We start from the raw sequence: 22,039 nt of genomic DNA, 5'->3' as shown, positions 1-22,039 counted from the left end.
ATCGACTTCAGGTTGCTACTTGTGCCACTTCTTCACGTACAATTAGTTATAATTTTATAACTGTATATTTATTGTATTTTATTGGAAACTGTTATGGCTTTGCTGAAATAAAGTTATATTTGTTTATTTTGTTTATTTATTAAGTTAATTAGGGCGCAATTTCCTGTTCTTTTTATTTTTCTCTATGTAATGTTTTGCAGTGGTGTTTCAGCCAAACATACTTTTTGTTTCAAGTAGGCTGATTGGATGTTTAAATAAATAGATAAATCAGTCAATCAAGCAATTGAGAAATAAATAAATCTTGCCTTTGGCTTTGTTATAGAAAACATATGTGCGTCACGTGTGGCCCATTTGTGGAGATCATCTACCTTTTATAAATACTGGAGAGAATCCTGTGGTGAAGAACACTGGCTCGCCCCACTGAGGACCCCGCCCAGCAGACCCGGCAGCAAGAAAGCCCCATGGTTCACCGACGAACTCAAGAGCTCCAAGAAGAACTGCCGAGCCCTCGAGAAAGTCTGGAGAAGGGAACCGACACCAGACAACAGGACCTCCTTCAAACTTGCCACCCGGAAACACCACCAGCTGATCCGCGCCGCCAAGAAAACAGCATTCAAGGACCGGTTGGACAACAACGCACACAACTGCAAGGAACTCTTCAACATCGTCAAAGAGCTTTCCAACCCCAGCGCAGGAAACAACGACATCACCCCATCGCAAGACCTCTGCAACTCCCTGGCTTCATACTTCCACAACAAGATCGCGGACATACACAACAGCTTCAACAACCAACCAACGCACACCATGACCGAACAACCACCCCCCACCACCACTCTCCACGCCTGGACCCCGATCAGCACCGAAGACACCATCCGCACGATGAACTCCATCCACTCCGGATCACCGACCGACCCCTGCCCTCACCACGTCTTCAACAAGGCCGACGCTGTCATCGCACCCCACCTGCGAGACATCATCAACACATCCTTCGACACCACCATCTTCCCCGAGAGCTGGAAACACGCCGAACTCAGCGCTCTACTCAAGAAACCAACAGCGGACCCCACCGACCTCAAGAATTACCGCCCCATCTCGCTCCTCCCGTTTCCAGCCAAAGTCATCGAGAAGACCGTCAACAAGCAGATGGCCGCCTTCCTCGAGACGAACGGATCCCTCGACCCCTCACAGTCCGGCTTCCGAGCCAACCACAGCACCGAGACCGCCCTCATCGCCGCCACCGATGACATCCGAGCCCTGATGGACAACGGAGAAACAGAGGCCCTCATCCTCCTAGACCTCTCCGCGGCATTCGACACGGTCTGCCACCGCACCCTAGTACGGCGCCTCAGCAACGTCGGAATCCAGGACAAGGCGCTGGAATGGATCATCTCCTTCCTTGACGGGAGAACACAGAGAGTCCGCCTACCACCGTACAAGTCAGAGGCCACCGAAGTCATCTGCGGCGTCCCCCAAGGATCATCTCTGAGCCCCACCCTCTTCAACGTCTACATGAGCCCCCTCGCGGCCATCGTACGCAAACACAACCTCAGCATAATCTCCTACGCCGACGACACCCAGCTGATCCTCTCCCTGACCAACGAGCCCGCCGCCGCCAGAGCCAACCTGCACGAAGGGATGAAAGAGGTAGCCGAGTGGATGACGACCAGCCGCCTGAAACTGAACTCGGACAAGACGGAGGTCCTCATCCTGGGCTCCTCTCCCTCCGCCTGGGACGACTCCTGGTGGCCTCCCGCCCTGGGCACCGCACCCAAACCGACAGACCATGCACGCAACCTGGGCTTCATCCTGGACTCCTCCCTCTCCATGACCAGGCAAGTCAACAACGTCTCCTCGGCATGCTTCAACATCCTACGCATGCTACGGAAGATCTTCTGGTGGATCCCCACCGAGACCAGGAAGACCGTCACCCAGGCCCTCGTCACCAGCCGACTGGACTACGGCAACGCCCTCTACGCCGGTACCACCGCCAAGCTCCAGAAGAGACTCCAGCGGATCCAGAACGCCTCAGCCAGACTCATCCTCGACATCCCACGAACCAGCCACATCTCCGGACATCTGAGAGACCTTCACTGGCTCCCCGTCAACAAAAGAATCACCTTCCGCCTCCTCACCCACGCACACAAAGCCCTACACGACCAAGGCCCGAGCTACCTCAACAGCCGAGTCAACTTCTACGCTCCCAAACGCCACCTCCGATCAGCCAACCACGCCCTCGCCGCCGTCCCCCGCATCCGAAGAGCGACTACAGGAGGAAGGTCCTTCTCCTACCTGGCCGCCAAGACCTGGAACTCCCTCCCGACCGACCTGCGCCTGACCCAAGACCACCTCTCCTTCAGGAAGAAGCTGAAGGCCTGGCTGTTCGAGCAGTAGCGGCTCCCCCCCCCCAGCGCCTTGAGACCCTACGGCTATGTAGCGCGCTTTATAAGTGTCACTGATTGATTGATTGATTGACCCAACTCACCTTACAAAAAACCATAACCACAGGTCATGATCAAGAGCCCTTGAACTTCCCAAGAGTTTAAGAATTGCTTGTTCCTACAGGCCTTGTTAAGAACGTTTCAACCCTAGGCCCTTTTCAGTAACACTTGGTACAACAGGGCCAAAAAGAAACACACAAAAAAACAAGAAGTGAAAATAGAAGGGGTGAGAAACAATGATATCTTCAAAAGCACACACAATCCCGTGCTAAGATCAGATTTAACATACTGCACAACTTAAAAACAGGAAGTAAGATAGAGAGAGCTTTTTATAACCCACACTGCTGCCATACCTATAAGCCCCAAACCACAGCTTTGTCCTCCCACGTGCACCCTCTTTATTTCCAATAATGAGACTCTTCTCACTCTAATTATTAAGGCAGATGTCAGGCCCTGTTCTCATCCTCTGGGTGAGAAGGGGATACTGACAAAACCAGGCAATCAGTAGCTTTCAGGATTTCATGTATGCGCAGTAATCAACACATAGACTGTACTCCGCACTTTTCGTTAAACCTGCTGCACGCAACACGTTCATAGCAAGGATGAGGGGAGCAGAGCTGGACTCTTTCCAGCCTCCAACAGTCTGCGGTCAGTGAGGTTCTCACCTTTAAGGTGTACAGGGTTTCCATCAGACTGCCATACTCAGATGGATTCTCCTTCAGAAGGTAGTTGTATTCCTGCCAAGGGTTTTTGGCTGTGCTCTTCCTGTCTGAGGCACTGACTTCCTGAATACCAGTCAGGCTGCGGGGGCTGTAGGAATCCGAAAGGTACTTTCCAGCAGTGGCCAAAATCCTAAACACATGCAAAGAAAGAAACTGACAACTGAAATGTATTTAGGAACAGTAGCACACCTTGCACTCTGCAACAAGGACAAATAAAATCATGCTTTCTTAGCAGCTGGGCATAGAACTTAACTTCAGTGCACACTTGTTTTCATCCAATCGCTGGCCAGTCTCATTAGACCCTCCTATACTCTTAAAACCTTGTGTACACGTGTTAAAACTAGGATTATCATAACACAATCATCCATGCCTGCCATGCCAACGAACGACATGTGCCTTGATCGGCGCAAACCTTGCAGAGTGTGGCAGACTCCCTTACTGACACATTGCTTGAAGTGATCTAGACATGGTTTGCATTCTCAGAAAGCAAATTGTTTTTACTCAGTTACCCTTTCCAGGTGGGCCAGCTCTCACCTGTTTGCAAGCTGCTGCTCAAAGTCCCCACACTGGCGTAGAAGCTCCCCACACGTCGTTATCAATCTGTGACAAGAGAAACAGACATTTTCTATCATGGTTGGTGCCTGGTTAACAGCCCAATCAGTGATCAGAATAGAAGTTTTCAAATAATAACAAAGCCTTCAACATTTTGTTTTTTTTCACTTTGTTATCCACATTCGCGCACGTTTTGAAGGTTGCATTTAGTGAAATTCACAACAGTTTGTGTTTGAGAAACGTATGATCTTTGATCACGAGCATTTTGGTGAGAAAGAGGTGGCCTCATGTCAGCACTCTAAAGTGCTTCGGCTACAGAAACAAACAGGTTACTGCACCTCGAAAGTTGCAATAAAGTTAAAACCAAATAGTTTGTTTTCTTGTTATTCCTTCACTTTTCCTTTGTGGAAGAATCTTGTCCACACTTAAAGTATTTTCGTTAAGGGCAAAGGCTATACACAAAGGCGGTAGGTTCAGAGAACTCTAGCAGATCCTCCAGGAAGCAGAGTCACACTCAGAAGTCTAAGGGGGTCCTAAGATCTACAATGGCCTGAGCTCTCTATATTCCTGGGCACCCTTACTCTACGGAAGAAGTATCTCACTCGCATCTGGTTCCTCTAGCGATTTGGGAGAAGACAAGTTTAAGGCAATCCCAGTCGATGACCCAATTCAAGAAGGACCGCAAGACCTGAATCTTCGACTGAACCTCCATTCCAGATGAATCAGTAGCCCCCCCCCAGCGCCTTGAGACCCTCACAAGTGAGTTATAAAATTCTGATTGATTGAAGCCCAACAGGGACTTCCTGATTTCCCTCTAACTGGACAGACTTCATTTCCCTACTCAACACCTCCCGGTCACTGTCCTCCACTTCCATCCATGTTTTCATACTCTCAAATGATTCTATTATGCAGCTGGTTTAACTCTCAGGGCTGGTGCATAACATACATTATTGTTTTCTGATGTTAGTTTGGCTACAGTTATTTAGACTTTCTGTGATTTTGATCAACAGTTGCCTCTGTTCTTTTCTGAATTAAGTTTGGCCACAAAAATCTCCTCTATTTCAGTCATGGAGTAGGTTGCGTTTTCTGTGACTTGGTTCTGTTTCTGAACTATGGTTGGTTGCGTATGCCGCAGAGTCCTAGGTTTCTTGCTCTGATTGAATTCCTCGCCGATTATGGGCTGAAACCAAAGAACAGCAGGTGGGGGTACCCATCTGTAACTCACTGGACGGATTCACATTTTAGATGCTGTCACACACAGGCATTGTCAGGAAAACGTTTAATTCTCAAATGACAGAAAGGTGAAGCACAGCGCTTTATAAAACCAATAAAAAAAATAGCTTCCTTATCACAGTGACTCACATATGTTAATTGCTTTGTGGCTGTACCTCTTTGTTCCTTACACTCACTGCTGCTGATCGATGTTTGGCTCTGTCGTTTACTCTGATGTACTACTGCAGTGTTCCAGGGTCAGTGAGTTTGTTTGTTTTGAACTGTTGATGTTACATAAGAGTGCACTCTCTCATTACTGTGGGTTGAAGGTAGTTCAAATAATATTGTGATTTATATTTCTTTGATTTGAAGCTCTTTCGGATAACAGGGTGATCTTTTACTTCCTTTGGTTGTATGATACCATTTTGAGGCTGATAATATTGACCTAAAATTGGATTATATTCAATGTATTGTGTTAGAATTGGGGGTCTCTAGTTGGCAAAGGTAGGTACCTTTGTCCAAATAGGGACCCTTGCTTTTAGTCAGGGTAAGGGGTCTACACTCCTAAATAACCCCTGCTCAACCCCTTGGTAGCTTGGCACGAGCAGGCAGGCTTATCTCAGAGGCAGTGTGTAAAGCATTTGTGAACCCATACAGTAATACAGTGAAAACACTACAAATGGACACCACACCGTTTAGAAAAATAAGTAATCTTTACTAGACTTAACACAAGAAAAGAAAAAAAAACACAATACTGTAAACAAAAATAAGACTTTAAAATGGTAGAAAATAGCTTAGTTCAATGTAGATAGTATATACAACACTTTACTCTCACAGTACCTGGGATGCGTTGCGCAATACAAACAAAAGGGTTGCAGGGAAGTTGATGAGCTGTTCCTAACACTCAGGGGAGAGGATGCAGTGGTTCCCTACTGCTGCGCAGGGGAGTTGAGGCTCCCTTCCTTACTGTGTGGAGAGTTGATGCGTTGTTTCTGACTGCGGCCCGGTGACGATGTGACAAGATGGCGCCACTATGCGATGCGACGATGCGACAAAATGGCGTCTCTGGTGTGATAACATTGGATGCGATGCATGTACGCCGGACGGCCGTGGGGCAAGCTCGGTAACTTCTGAGGTGCAACAGGCCTGCGTCACGCTTCTCCGGTGATGCGACGGTGACCTCTGCGGCGGTGACACGCTTTCCCGGTGATGCAACACGCTTCGTCGGTGATACGACAGCGAAAAGCTGCAGCGCACGCATTTCGGCGATGCAACAGCAACTGCTGTGGCGGCGACACGCTTCTCCTCCTTGCGTTGCTCTTCCAGCTCCCAGCGACACAGTCTTCTCAGAGGGCTCAAACAACAGTAGGCACCTCTAAGCAGGTAGAATTCCCAGCATGGAAATTCAGGGGAGCTGGTGGTGAAGTCTTGTACTTCTGAGACTTCAGGCAGGAGGCAACCAGACTTCAAGCCCTTGGAGATTCTTCCTCAAGATTATGAAAAGTTCACAAAAGTCCTTTTCCCCTTTCCTTGGCAATAAAGTAACCATTGCAGGCCAACCCCAGAAATAGCAAAACAGCCCAGGGGCAGTCTCCTCCTTCAGCTTCCTAGGTTCTTCTCCTAGGCAAAGGTTCGTTGTTTTTCCCAGAAGTGATCTAAAGTTCTGGGGTCTGGGCCCCAATATTTATACCATTAAATAGCTTTGTCCTCTGAAGACAGAGGGCGCCTGTGCCCAGCCAAAATCAGTTCCGTGCTGCATTGCTGAAAGCAGACCTGGCCCAGGAAGCTGACAGGAAATCTACTCCCCCTACTCTCTATTCCATGAGGGCTCATGTCAGTGAAAGGAAATCTCCGCCCCCACTCTCTATTCAATGCAGGTCTTATTCAGCCCAGCCCCGACTAATCAGACTGCTGGAGCCAAAACCCTCACCAGCCCCCTGTCACTCACAAACCAGACAAGGAATACACAAACCTAGCAGAGGCATGCTGGATAGTTAGGCAAGAAAAATACCTACTTTCTAAAAGTGGTATTTTCAAACACAGAATGTAAAAATTACCCACACTAAAAGATGTATTTTAACATTCTGAGTTCAGGCTTACTAAACTCGAATTTCTACCTAGTTCCCTGGGTGAGTTAGGATTATAAGATGTTATAATCAAACTGCCCATTCTGGCCTACGGGAACAGGCGGTCATGCAATAGTGAAAAACGAAATTGGCTGTAATTCACTATCAGGACATGCCACACAAATCAGGGCATGTCCTACCTGTTACATACAATAAACCTTGCCCTTGGGCCTACCTTAGGGGTGTCTAATATGTAGAAAAGGGAAGGTGCAGGGACTGGCAAGTGGGTGCACTTGCCAAGTGGACATGGCAGCCCCAGGCTCCACACGGGCTCTGCAATGGCAGGCCTGAGCCACATTTTACAAGTGGCTTCTGTGGGTGGCACAACCAATGCTGCAAGCCCACCAGCAGAATTTGATTTACAGGCACTGGGCACACATGATGCACTGTACTAGGGTCTGACAAGTAAATCAAATAAGCCAATCATGGAGTCACTAATCCATTACAACAATTTACAATAGGGAGCACTTGCACTTTGGCACTGAATAGCAGTGGCAAAGTGCCCAAAGCATCTAGACCAGCAAAAACATAGCAAAAACACAGGTGGCAACAGCTAAAAAAATGGAAGGGAGACCCAATCCAACGGTGCCAGGTCTAACATATTGTTACTATTTTAACCTTCATATTGTCTACCTAACCTGATAACCTATTGTTTTAATCTATTATACATACCTGCACTTACATTGCAATGTAGTGGTTAGGTCGAAGCAGTGGAGGCAATAATATGATTGTGCAATATAATGCATGGATACAGTCCCTCATTACAAGTTGCAGAATCTCACAGGAGCATTAACTACAGGGGGATATCGTCCTGGGCCACTACAAGTATCCTGATGTCTCTGGACCATTTATTTCAAGGTTTGGGACACAGGTTTCACTAGGTGCAGAAGCGCCCTTAACAAGCCAATGCAGGGACAGAGGTCCGACAACACCCCCCACAGCCCGTATCAACCCTGTCATCACCTGTCCTGACCAAACGACCTGCCCCTCCACCAGCAATGCCCCTCCATATCTTCCAACTACTCCAATTAGGAAAATGTCACCAGGTTTGTCCCTAGAATCATAGGAAAGCATGCAAATGTTTTCCCATAAATCCCAGGTCAGTGTGGTTATTCTCCATCCAGGGGACAAAACTCATAATTGAAAAATCCCCAGTATCCCTGCACCATACTTCAACAGGGTAATGATTATCTCCTGTTGTGACGCAATTCCTCTCTCTTGGAAGCTTACATATTCATCTATTTCAAAGGAGTCAGTTCTTACCCTCGGTGCATGCCAACTTAGCTACATATACTTGGCACGTTTCTCATCCTTACAGATGGAAGCAGCAGGCCCTTCCTTCTTGAAAAGAATAGAAGACCCATACTCTGCGTAACTTACTCTTGACACCTCTCCTTTGGGTCGAAGCAACACCAGGCCTTCATCTTTAATTATGACTCTATGGGAGGGCAGACGACTTTCGTTTCCTTGGTCCAATGCTTCCCTTGGGGTGCAGCACAGAGTTTTCCCTCATACTTCGCTCATATGGCAGCTTATATCCGAAAACCGTGCCAGTTGCATTTTATTAGCCGCCACCCAGAACTGGTGTGGCACTTCTGCGGTGGATCACACAGAGGAAGTCCATCTATATCAACATACCATCAAGCTCCATGGTAGAAAATATTCTATAATGTTTATAGTGACTCTTAATCCAATGTGATGGCAGGCATAATACTACCAGGCAAAGTGTACTGGAGAGTATGTCTGCCAGTCTTGGGCTAAAGAAGACAGAACCTGTGCAAGGAGGGGGATGCATAAAACAAATGAACAGCACAGTGAATACGTAAGGGGACCAAGGGATATTGCAGCCTAAAGTCATGAACTGACTGTATGGCAAACCGCCTTCTTGAGTATTTATGTATATATGTAAATATGTATGTAGGCAGAGTGTGTAGAGCAAAATAGAGAACATGATTATAGAGGTAATTTCAATGCAGATTAGTACATTATTTAAAAAGTGGTTTCTGATTTGAGGACTAGCTCACATAAGAAATGCACAGAAAGAAAGCAACCACCAATTATACAGAGACTGAGAATTCAAAATCCAGGACAGGAGAATCCTCTCCCACTGATAGGTTGGCTACATAGATTTAGAAAGTAGGTTAAACATCTTAGCACTGACCATGGAAATAAAAAAAATTATGTCTAGCCAACGCCACAAGAATTTTTGTGTAGTCCACTTTCCAATTTTTAACCAAGTGTTTCGTGTTGCCTCTGCCAGTTGCATCTAAGTAGCTGTTTCTCAGGTTTGGACAAGTACCCATGAAGTGTGCTCAGAGTTCTGAAGCATCTCACATTCATCCATCATGCATGGCATTGACAACGGCTAAACAAGGGTATTGATGAAAATGTCAGATTCAAAGGAATACCATTGTTTGTCAACCCATCGTCCCGGCCAGCTAAGACAAAGTTACTAAGATGTCATGACCAACGTTTATCTAGCAAAACTGGTATTGACGCTATCCCAAGACACGCCTTAACAACCTTACCTGACAGAGTTTTGAAAGGCGCTCCAGTCCTCCTGGAAGAGAGAATCCGCCGGGACAGTGTCCAACTTGCACTTTTTCCTAATCGACTGCAGCGTATTGGTGAAGTCAGAAACATACCTACCAAAACAAAAACAAATGAAGGCGGCATGAGATTCTGAGATGCAAGCACTTTACTCTACGTTTGGGAGATAAAGGAATTTTTTAAGCAATGGCAAAATATTTTCGTTTTAGTCAAAAGAAAATGCATCTCTAATACCTTGAATGTACTCTATGGAACGCTGTATACAACAAAAAGATGAATGCAATGTTCGTGGGAAAGTGAAATAAGATTTGAGTATCAGGGGCAGAGAATGGAAATACCTTGTGGTCCTGTATACTTTCAAAGACTGCCCCAGCGAACCCATGCGCAGAAACAAGACTGATATATGTGAGAACTCAGCAATCGCTATTAATTTCAGAGCCTTTCTGCGAGGGGTTGTGGATATCGCAGATTGCGTTACAAGTGCAGGGAGGGACAGCTGTCTGGAAAGCTGTGGAGGGAGAGACTGTCCGAGCCTTCTGAAAACATTTATTTTATTAAAATGATTTAACTTGCTCTTAAGCCGGTTGGTTGATCCCCTTAACTTTTTGTTTACTTTTTTCAATCTCACAGCCTTTGGTGAACATAAAATAAAACATAGGTTCTAGTTTAAAAAATCCCCATTCTCAATATCCAAAGAATTAAGAAACTAACCTCATACTACAAAAGGGGATGGAAGAGTGTAAGTGGCAGGTCTCAGAGGTAGGGAAGGCTCTCCAGATGTTAAGATGCTTTGATGTGTCAAGAATGTTGGGTCCCAGCCACTGCCGATTATGCCAATAAGGATGGTGATGAAGCAATCTTGAGATATGGAGTAGGTAACAATCATAAACAGCTGGGACTGGGGAGGGGGATGTCGGAGACAGTGGGGTTCACATTTTGCATACTTTTAGAACTGGCACAGAAGCACATGGCCAGGTGACAAATGCAAAAAGAACAATTGATTGACAGAATGCAGAACAGTGTCATACATTCACCCCGGTACAGAGATCTGGGCCTAAATCCATCGTTTGTTTGCTCACCATGCCATTCCAGTTTGGACCCAGCCATATGCATATCAGTTTTTATCCTGCGCCCAATGGTAACAGTCCAGCCCGAACTGCCTGGCCAGGTCCTCCCTGGACCGGAAACAAGCATCCTAGGGCCGGTTTCGGGGTTTCACCCCTCACCAGCCAGGATAGCTCGACTCCAGTGGCATGGAGAGCACGGGACCTACGTCTTGGCATACCCATCTCACTCGGGGTGACAAATGCAAAAAAGAACAATTGATGGACATAATACAGAACAATGTTTTAATTTGTTCTGCATTCCTTCCTTCAATTGTGAGTCTTTTACATTTTTTACCCTAAATGCGCTGGGCATGCCCAGACATGGGTCCCGGGCTCACTGTACCACTGGATTCAAGCTATCCTGGCTGATGGGGAATGAAACCCCGAAACCTGTCCTTTGATGCTTGTTTTGTAGGACTAGTTACATTGCTAACTCTGCAAGTAACATGGATTGCAGACTGTTCATTGGCCCTATTCAGCCACATACAGTCTTTTTTGATTTCTCTAGGTTTGACTGCTTTATCTGCCGCTCAGCAGGGGATTACTACACGGATGACTCAATTCAATATTAAACTTATGTCATCTAAAGAGACAAATAAGGTCACTGCCTGCTTGAAATTGAGATTGGTGGGTGCTAAGCACCTGTATCAAATCCCATCACAGTGGTTGGTGCACCCCAAGATGATTATAAAATGTTGGCCACACTCATTCAGACAATGTCATGTTCCTACTACTACAGTAAAAAATAAAAAATAATAGGTTCATAAGTTATCCATGAGAGGCAATTCTTTTTTACTATCTCTACCTACTTGCTGTGTGCGGATTGCTCCTGCCTATTTAGGAATTTGTACCTGGCTGCTGCTTTAGTTGCTGCACTATTAGGAAACCACAGTGCGTTTCAGATGTGGTCGTCATCCGCAGCAGCATGTTTTTGTGACTTGGAAAAGCCTGCATTGATTCCCAGCCAAGGTGCGCATTCAATTCAATTGACTCTGTAGCCCAAAATGCTTTCTGGCACAGAAGAACAAGTTACTTACCTTTGGCAACGCCTTAATCTGGTGGAGACTCTATCTGCAGATTCCTTACCTAAGAATTAACCAAGGCGTCAGATTGGATCTGGAAATTTTGCATGAGCAGCACTAGTAGATTTTATGCTCTGCCACATCGATCTAAGGAAGAGGAAAGACTCCACTGGCCGGACCAAAAAAAGAGTGTTGTCAGTCTACCTTGACTGTACAAAAACGTTCTGGGTGGATGATCAACTCTTCGTGGGATATGACGGAACAAAGAAAGGGAAGGCGGTGCAGAAGTTAAGCGTCTGCTGATGGATGGTACTTTGCATTAAGATCTGCTATGCATTGGCCAAAAGGAGGCCTCCCGCGGGCTTTCATGCTCATTCCACTATGGCAAAGGGTGAGACCACAGAGTTAGTATGCAGAGTTACGGTCCTGGATAACTGCCAGGCAGCAACGTGGGCCTCATCGCATAGGTTCACCAAACATTACAGCCTGCACAGTCAGGTCAGTCGGGATGGGTACTTTGCCCAGTCAGTACTGCAGGACTTTCTGGTTTGTATCGTGTTCACAGACCCTTCTCTGGGGAGGTATTGCTTGGGTATCTATTCTAAGATAACTAATCAGTCAACCACCTGCTTCCACTGCCTTCGCATGCAGCACAAGATCTTCAGGTGGCTCCCGGTGAACACTAGATGGAGTGTCACACAGGCCCTCATCATCAGCAGACTGGACTCCGGGCACTCGCGCTACGTAGGAATTACCGCACGCCTTCTGAAGAGACTCCAGACAATACAGAACTCAGCGACAAGACTCGTACATTTCACTCATCTTCCCTCTCCCTCGCAGACACCTCACAGATCTGCTGAGCCAACAGCGAAAGGCGCTCCTTCTCGCACCTGGCTGCCAATGCCTGGAAAAATCTCCTCCTGTACCTCAGGACCAAAACATCACTCCAGCAATTCAGAAGAGAACTAAAGACCCAGATGTTTTGAATTTTCAAACCTCCATGCAGCAGCAAACAGCTCCAGCACCTCAAGATTCCTAGGGGTGAATTGCCATGCTATATACTTGTATGATTGGTTGATTGTGACTCAGATGAACAAGTTACTTACCTTTGGTAATTCCAGATCTGGTAGAGACTATCTAGGCACAGATTCCATACGAATCCACCCATCCTCCGTGCTCTGCAAACGGATTTCTAGGTACAGGGCTGTTCCCTTTCAGGGACTTAGTTCCACAGAGCAGTGATCAGTGTTCTTTGTGGCTCCGTGGTGCTGGCGTGAAGAGTTCCGAAAAAAAACTGACATCAGGACTTTCCGTGCAGAATACGCCAATGGTGCCACACAGAGCTAAACAATGCCACTTACTGGCGCGCAGGAGTACTGCTCACAAAAAGTCTCCAGATCCAGTCTGACACCTGAGGATAATTCTAGGCTAAGGAATCTGCAGCTAGAAGTCTCTATCAGATGGACAGCATTTTTAAAGTACTGTTTTAAAAACGCATCTCCCAGCAGGAGCCTTGAGATCATCAAACTTATTCTAGCACCAGATACTAAGTGTAACGTGAGCTAAATGGGGTGGCCCGTATTCTCATGTCTGAGAGGCAAATCTATTGAATGATCTTTCAGTCTCCAAAAAAGCAAGATGGTTTCATGGAGTTTTAAACAGCAGTAAAATAAACATTTGTTTTAGCAATCTTACACTGGTCTGTAGTAATGCCGGTCTGTTTTTGTTAGACCACTCAACCCTCTCAGCACTAAGGGCCATATGTATCATCATGCCAATTTGCGATTTCTAAATAGCGATTTTTAAGGAATCGCTATTTAGAAATCGCAAAATGGTATGTATGTAGGAAATCGCTTCTTTTTAGCGATTCCTTAACATTCCTAAATAGCGATTAGAAAATTGCTAATCGCAAATTTCCCATTCATTTCTATGGGCTAGGAGGCCCATAGGAATGAAGGGGAAATTTGCGATTAGCAATTTGCTAATCGCAATTTAGGAATATTTTCAAGGGTGCAGGGGTGTCACAAGAACACCCTGCTGCACCCCTGAAAATTACATGTGTGGGCATATGGCGCACATACATGGCCTAAGGGCATGTATGAGCGTCATGCCACCTTTGGATTTTAAATAAATAGCTTTTTTAAAAGAATTCGCAACTTACCGCCAACTAGACTTACCACCAACTAGAAGTTGGTGGTAATTTGCGATTCCTTATGGGCATTTTTGCATTAATTTTTCTTTGATACATTGCATTTAAGGAATCGCTAAATTTGCGATTCCTTAAGTGCAATCGCAAAATAAGGAATGGCAAATTTTGCGATTCCTTATTTTGCTACGAAAATGTTTCATACATTCCATTTAGCAAATTAGCATTCGCAAAGGCCGAAATTCGCATATGGCCCAAAGAGACCGTCTTAGAGGGGAAAATACTTTACAAAAACTAATAAAATAACATAGCCATATGCATTAAAAGGGTCTGCAAACTCATCCCTTATGAACTTGTTGGATCTGCGATCTCCATGCCAATGCTGTCTTAGCCAAGACTTGGACGGAAACTCACCTCCCTCAATAATTCCCGGGCTCCACTCAGCAGAGAGCCACTCCATGTACAAGCCAAGATGCACAACACGATGGAGCTCAAAGGCTGCATAGCAGGAAGGAAAACGGCTTAGTATGTACCTCCCTCATCCACCTTCTAAGTTCACTCCTGCAGTTCACTGCCTTTATTCCTAAGGTCTCAACCATTTTCTCCCCAGCCTAGCAGCATCAGAGAAGCAGTGTGCAAGCATCATCAAACCTCTGTGCTAACTAGTGATCGTGTGAGTGGCACTTACACATACCGCTTCACATGCTTATAGGAGTTTCAAGCGTGCACTTAAAGTACTCTTTCATTCACCAGAATCTCTTGGCGTTGAAAAGTAATGTGCTGCACTACAGTTGTATGTGCTCTAAGCTTTGCAGCACTGCACCAGTCTTTGCTGTGCTGCACTAAAGTCTGTGCTATTCTGCTTTAGGCCACTCTATCTCTGCCCAAGTGGAGTTAGGACTAAGGGGGTAGAAGTACTACAGCGCCTACGTTCTTACAGTGCTTGAGGACTTCTCAGTGAGTTTGCAGTTTAAAATCATGTTTTCTGTAAACGGCGCTATCACCAGTGCTGCACACTATCTGTGCTTCACACAACCATGTGCTGTTCTACAAAAGTAATAGTTTTAATATCTCCACCACCAAAAGGACACATGGCCATCATACTTTCAGCACAGTAATGCTGTCAGTATCGGAGTAAAGGCTTCTGTGCCTTCTCCACTCCCTGAAAGTAAGGCAGGTACACCAAGGCACAACTGGAAAGGAATATACTAATTCTGACTATCTAGTGGCAGCTTTCTTTGAAAAGTGCGGCTTTAGTAAGAGAGGAAGCATGTGTGACACTACAAGTAAGGTGGAAGGAATGAGTCACATTAATCCTGAAGGTGTAATCTTAGCTTCTTAAACACCAAAAATGAATAGAGGATGACATTTCAAAACACAAATGGAGTATTTGGCTATTTTTAGAGCCATTACTCACCTTAACTGGTGCCCTGTAACAAACCCATAGACACAGAAGAAAACTAATATTTACAGTAAGCTGATCTTTTGATGCTCATCTCGTATTTGTGTGCAGAATAAAGACAGCAATAGAAAAGTCTATCTTTCGATCTCACTCTACCACTTCATTGAATAACGACGTTTTATAGCAACAATGTCAGTCTGTGCAGGAGTTAAAGAGCAGCCTTCCATTCCTCACTCTTTAACTGAGTTAAGTTGATAATATTTGTTCCCTCATACCACACTGCTGCATGGGAAATATCTCAAGTCTAAAATACATTTCAATCCACATGGATTGAACTTAACTATGCCATACTGGTTGCTATGCATTTGTTTTGACTTGAATAGATTCTTGACAGCCAGGAGCGGCCCGTGCAGGTAAGAGTGGTGGGGCGGGGTGGGGACGGATTCAAAAGAAGACGACGGGGGAAAAATAAATTATTTATTTAATGTTCCCTCTGCGTCGTCTGTCGAATCCCGCCCCACCACTCTTACCTGCACGGACCGCTCCTGGTGACAGGTATCTTCTGTCTTATTAATAAGGTTGTGACGTCTGAATTCCGGCCAGTCCATCATTTTGTGACATGAATTCCACCCAGTCAGGTGTTAGAACGCAGAGCTCCACAATTCCCAGAGACTTGTAAATGAAAGATTTTCAAGCTCAGCTCATCATGGTAAAACATGTACCTGCCTTGGAACCTCACGAAAGGGGAAGAGGATGGGTCGTAAGTAAATCAATGCTGGAGAACTCCAGTTTCAGGTAAGCACCCTTTTCCCTTTCCTGCACTGGATTTTTCATAAAGTCACATGCTTGAATTATAATTTGCAAAACTGTCACAATAAGTAGAGGAAGGTGGGAATCTGGCTCTCCTTATAAGAAAAGGCCTTGGAACACTGCTTCTCCCACTGCCAATTGCCTCCAGAATTAGACAATAATGCAATAGTGCTTTGGGAAGACATTTTTCATCCTCCACATTGCTGTTTTATGGATTTCTTGAGGGGCACACCAGGAGAAGAGCACGTACGTTTCATGGAGTTGGCTCTTGTCGTGCCTAATATGGATAGGTTTGTTCATCATACTGTGATGAATAGTGATGCACAATATGATCTATATGGTCAAAGTCTGTTTAGTTAGAAGTTTACACTAACCAGGTGGTCAATAAGTTACAAATAACTAGTTCAATTGACAGATATCCTTGAATATCTAAAGAATGAATAGATCTTTCTGCTACAGTAGTTGGGTGAGGAAAGAAAGTCGGTAATGACATTTTCTAGTTTGGATGAAAAGATGTTGGCACTTTAGGAATATACCTCAGACTTGCGGCCAGACTTGCTTTACCCTCAAAGAAGTGCAGGTATAGGTTCTTAAAAAAAGCGCTTGCAATTCACTCATTCTCCTTGCTGACACGATTGTTAGTAAAGGGGCAGTCTTCAACAATAGGTACTGTGTCGTGGCACAATGAATTGGTTCAGAGGGAGCTCTGATCAGGTCTGTGAGAATTTTATTAGGCTCCCAAGATGGTGAAAGTCTTGGTAGCTAAAGAAAAATCAGAGAAAACTCAGGAATTCTTCTAAAATTCTTGAGGAAAACAAGGATGGCTCAATACGTTTCCACAGCTAATTTGTTTCCGAATTAAGCAGATGCGATAACAAGTGATGAAGGGTCCTTAATATACAGTCTAACGCTTCTGAGTAAGCCCATGTCAAATACCATTTCTACTTTAAAAATATCATTTAATTTTAGCTTGACTCCCTCCGCTTGAATTATTGGTCTGCAATCTTCTGAGATACCCAGGTGACCAAATTCTAGGACCTGTGGAGCAAAAGTGTTAATGGAAGGGATTGCCCAATTTCTTCATGGTTCTGCATTAGAAGGTCCAGCGTGTTGGGGAGCCTCTCATGCGGAAACACAGAGTTTGAGGAGGGCGGTGAACAAAGATGGCTGGGCCAGGTGGGAGCCACTAAGATAAAGGTGAGAGACATCTGCTGAAGCCTTCAAACCATATACAGAAGAAGTGGGAGAGGTGGAAAAGCATAAGCAAATGTTCGTGACCAATTCATCCATAGTGAGTTGCCTTTGGACTGTGGGTACCTGGAGGAGTTTAGGCATTTCTTCGTTTTCTGCGGTGGCGCAAAGGTCTACATCAGGACCCCCACTGACACAGGTAGAACTTGCGGTGTATTTCCCACTTGCAGACTTGTTGCTGCATCCTGCTGAGGTCTGCAAAGTCATTGTCCACTCCCCGGAAGGTACTCCACCAACACATGAACTCTGTGGTCGAGTGCCACACATCAAATGTTCTGAGCCAACGCTGACAGCTGAAGGTAGCGAGTGCCGCCTTCCGTGTGTAAATAATACATGGCACTCATGCTTCTGGTGAAAATGAGGACCATCTTGCCTCAATTCTGATAATGGAAGGCTTTCAATGCTAGTCGAACGCCCAATAGTTCTAGGTAAGTGCTGTGGTGACCCTGGTGATGGGGTGCCCACAGACCTTGGACAGCGGTAAATGCATCCCCTACACGTAAGAGAAGCATCCGTTGTGATGGTGATCTGTGGAATGTGGTCCAGAACGGGCTGACCCTGCAACAGGTTGTTGGTGTTGCATCACTGTAGACAGTGATAAGGGCAGCTCCCGATCAATACTAGATCTGCCTAGTGATCCTCCCCTTGAGGTCATCGTTTTACTAAGCATTCTTGCAAAAGGAGCATGTGCAACCTGGCATGTGGGGACACACATGACTTTTCTGACCATAACCTGGTGATTTGGCTGCAAAACAGGAAGCAACACCTGGAAGGCTTGCTCCCTTGTAGAACTGGGATAGGCCCTGCCCCCCACTGAGTTGAATACCGCCCCTAGATAGGATTGTATTTGAAGCACCTGTGGATCGAACAAACTTGTTGGCGCTGATGGTGAATTTCAGGTCATGTAGGAGGCTTATGGAAGCTTCAGTTTGTGCTAGGCACTGATGGTAAGCTGTGCTCCTGATCAGTCAGCCGTTTAGTCAAGGAACAAATTGATGCTCATGCGCCGCAGGTGCGCAACTCCCACCGTTAAACACTTAGTAAACACTCATGGGGAAGTAGTTACACCAAAGGGCAGCACTTTGAACTGATAATGCCTGCCACTTACCTCAAACCGGAGGAAGAGACTGTGAGCTGAGTGAATTGGGATGAGAAAGTAGGTGTCTTTGAGGTCGAGGACAGTCATAAATTCGACCTGATGCATTAGTGGTACGACATCCTACAGTGTGACCATGTGGAAGTGTTCTGACAGAAGGTACGCGTTGAGGGGCCTAAGGACCAGGATAGGCTTGAAGGACCCATCCTTTTTGAGACTGAGAAATACAGCGAATACACCCCTGTGTGTTTTAGGTGTAATGGCTCTGGCTCTATGACCCCTTGACGTGGAGAGTGTTTACCTCCTCCCAAAGGTGATGCGGGGAAAGGATGTGTCTGCGAGGTGGTATGCTGGGAGGGGTGGAAGGGAGCTCCAAACAGTAACCATGCCATATGATGTCTAGTACCCACTGGTCTGAGGGGATTTGCTGCCATTTGTGGATACATCCTAGAAGTTGAGTCCCGATAGGTGTAGTATGATTGAGGGAAGTAGTTCTTTGACGGGGCAGTTCCCTTGTGGGAAGCAGCCTTATCTCGAAAATAACTCCTTGTGGAGGGTTGTTGAGCATGCTGGCATTGGAAAGAGGTGGAAGCCTCTAGGCGAGTAAACTAGGAACAGCTGCAGTAGAAGGGCCGACAAAAGGACCCACGGCGAGGGCATTTGGAGGGCTCCTCATTGCATTGGTGGGGTCTCTGTCTTTCATGATCTTTTCCAGCATCTGATCAACCTGCAGTCTGAAAAGGGATTCCTCATCGAAGGGCAGGTTGAGATGATGCTGTTGGACATCTGGCCTGAAGCCAGAGACACTGAGCCAGCCATGCCTACGGATTAGGATTCTGGCCTTAATGCAACATGCCTCAGTGTCTGCAGCATCAAGGGCACAGCGTATGGTGACATTTGAGATGAGTTTACCTTCAGAGACCAAATCTTAACCTAATTTACGGTACTCAACACAGAGGTGTTGGAGGAGTTCCTCCATGTTATTTCAGTGGCCTGTCATATCTGGAAAGTAAGCTGATTAAATTAGCAATGAAGCAGTGGGTGGCAGATTGAGCAGCAACACTTTTCAGCAGCATCTTAGTTTCCCTATCAGGTGGCCATCCGTCACAGGTGCCCCAGGCATTGGCATGTTAGTGAGCAGTATGGACTATCAAGGAGTCGGTGGGAGTGGGCCTCTAATGTAGACTGGGTCTGAAGGTGAGCCCTTGTACTTTATGCCCACCCTAGGGGTGACCACCCGGGCTTTAGCAGTTTACTTGAAAATATCAAGAGCTGGTTTGAACATCCCCTTTAACATTAAGAGGTATTGCATGGAACGCTGTGAGGATGAGCGGGTTCTCATCAAGTGGTGTCCTTATGCATCTCCGCCTTGTGGAAAGAGGCCGCTCTGCTGAAGACCTTGTGATATGAGGTAGTATCTTTTGGTGGGGCAGGTGGGATAGAGGTCGGGGTTCGTGTCACCTGTTGGATCTACATTATAGTAATTCCTGGGATTATCTTGGGGTTGCAGGATCATAAGGGTCCCCTGACCCTAGTCTACGCCCATCAAATAAAGAGTGTGGTGACCCCAGAGGACAGAGGTGGGAAGGAAAGGTGAGTGAGGAGGAAGAGGAGGCAGAGGAGTGGGGAGGGGGAGAGGAGGAGGCAATGGTGGACGACTCGCAGCCTTGCCATGTCCCCATTTGCTCTTGGCTGTGGCAGCAGGTCGCGGGCTTCCTCGAAGCTGAACTTGAGCTTGGAGCGATCCTTGGGTTTTGATTTGTCCAATGTGTGGGTGGATCATGATGTGATGCGGACAGGTGTCGAGTTCCTCTTGCAGCTGCTGAAGTATGGGTTGACAGAGGGAGTGGAGGAGCAAGGTCTCGACGTCGAGTGCTTCGGTTCTGGCGTGTGCGTTGAAGCTTGGATGCCGAAGGCTTTGGCTCAGAGGGATGATTTGAGGAAGCTGTTGGAGCCAGTGTGACTGCTTCAGGATCTTCATCGAATTCGAGCGGAGGATGGGCCTGGTGTCTGAATTATGCTATTTGTGCCGACCATGGCTGAGAGGCAGTATGGACCGGAAGCCTGCTGGTTAGTTGGCTTCGAGGCTGGACACCTGAGACCCTTTGTAAGGGGTGCTCAGAATCGATCAGTACCTGGAACGCAGTGGTGGCATGTTAGTACGCATGTCCTGCTGGGTGGGAGACACATCTTTCCAGGTTGGAACTGAGCTGGGATCTGGTGAGAAGGCCTCCTCCTCGGCACTCGATAGCTCCAACTGTGGTTCACCTTCGAGGTCCTGGCCACCTAATACGTTCAGTGTGTCGTTATTGCTTCTCCATGACATTTCAAGGGGTTCAGCCCGATGGTAATGAAAAGTTTTCTTTGAACGGACGGAGTGGCAGATATCCCAGGAAGGTTCGCCATGCTTGGTAGAGAGACAGAGGTTGCAGACCTGGTGGAGATCGGCTCAGGGATATTTGCTGCGACACCGAGGACAGTAGCAGAACAGCGTCGATTCAATCGAAAGCGAGGTATGCTTACCATGGAGAAAGCAGGAAAAACCCATAGTGCAAGGGCCCTATCAGGGCATCAAAGTCTTCACAAACACTGAAACGTATGAGTACACGTGGACCAAGCTGATGAGAGAAAGGGAAACACGACAATGGCAATTCCGACAGAAGGGAAAGGATCCAAGAAGGTTTGAAAAGATCAACGCAACAGCATCGATCCGGAGCTCGGTAACATATGTACCAACCAGATGGCAGAAAGAAAACAAACTCATATTAGGGTAGATGCCCATGTGCATTACCATCAATAGGTGGAGTTACTATAACTTATGACTCGAGACAACTTCTTCGAAGAAAAACAACTTGCACACATCCGACCCAAACACTAGATATATCACTACATTTCGAAAGTGCATGACTAGTCAACAAGAGTTTCCCAGCAGTACAGTGAATGTCAGGACTATACAAGCCTAAAAGAGCAAAGTTTTTATTATTCTGCTGAAATCTAGAAAAGAGCTCCAGGCTCAAATTATAATAGGTCGAGAGTTCCATAGTGTAGAACCAAGAAAAGCAAAAGATGTTCCTCCCTGTTTACGAAGAGGTATAGTAGTTAGGAGCTGATTACCAGAGTGATGGGACCGCTTAGGAGAATACCAATGCACCAATACGCTGATCTAAGAAGGGCCACCAGGCCCACCACCATACAAAACCAAGTGCATAAAGCATAACGTTTTAAAATGGATATGCTTCTCTCCTGTCAGCCAGTGAAGAGAGCGGAGCTGGGAGGTGACTAAGATATGCCGAGAGATGTGGCAGCACAGCTGTGCCGCGGAATTTCGTATAATATGAAGTCTCTTCAGAATCGTTTTGGGAGCATTTAGTTACAGCACATCACCATAATCTAGCCTGGAGACGCATTCGAGGCCTGACCACCCTTTTCTGAGCAGAAATAGGGAGGAGCTTGAGAATATTCATCAAGCTTTTAAGTAACCAGAAGCAGTAATCCACGATTTGATTTTAGAGATTTGAATGTCCATGGGGAGGCATTGGTTCAACCAAAAGCCCAGGCTCTTGGGTGCTTTGCAAGGAGTGAGGAGCAGCCCAAGATCAGTGGGCT

At 46.3% G+C, this 22,039-nt stretch overlaps 1 protein-coding gene across 2 annotated transcripts in view; it reads right to left on the bottom strand.

Annotated features, from left to right (window-relative positions):
• Nucleotides 1–22,039, bottom strand: part of COG7 (component of oligomeric golgi complex 7) — a 199,680-nt gene that overhangs the window by 50,481 nt on the left and 127,160 nt on the right. For both annotated transcript variants that reach the window (XM_086940442.1, XM_086940443.1), the window contains exons 11-13: nucleotides 9,579–9,695; nucleotides 3,695–3,760; nucleotides 3,104–3,290 (exon numbers count right to left, since the gene is read on the bottom strand). In XM_086940442.1, the coding sequence (XP_086796568.1) occupies nucleotides 3,104–3,290; nucleotides 3,695–3,760; nucleotides 9,579–9,695 (370 nt within the window). The remainder of the gene's footprint in view (nucleotides 1–3,103; nucleotides 3,291–3,694; nucleotides 3,761–9,578; nucleotides 9,696–22,039) is intronic.

Source organism: Lissotriton vulgaris, chromosome 10 (assembly GCF_964263255.1).
Source record: "Lissotriton vulgaris chromosome 10, aLisVul1.2, whole genome shotgun sequence".
NCBI lineage: Eukaryota > Metazoa > Chordata > Amphibia > Caudata > Salamandridae > Lissotriton > Lissotriton vulgaris.
The sequence above is the reverse complement of the archived record's forward strand: the minus strand, read 5'-3'. Positions and strand labels throughout refer to the sequence as shown.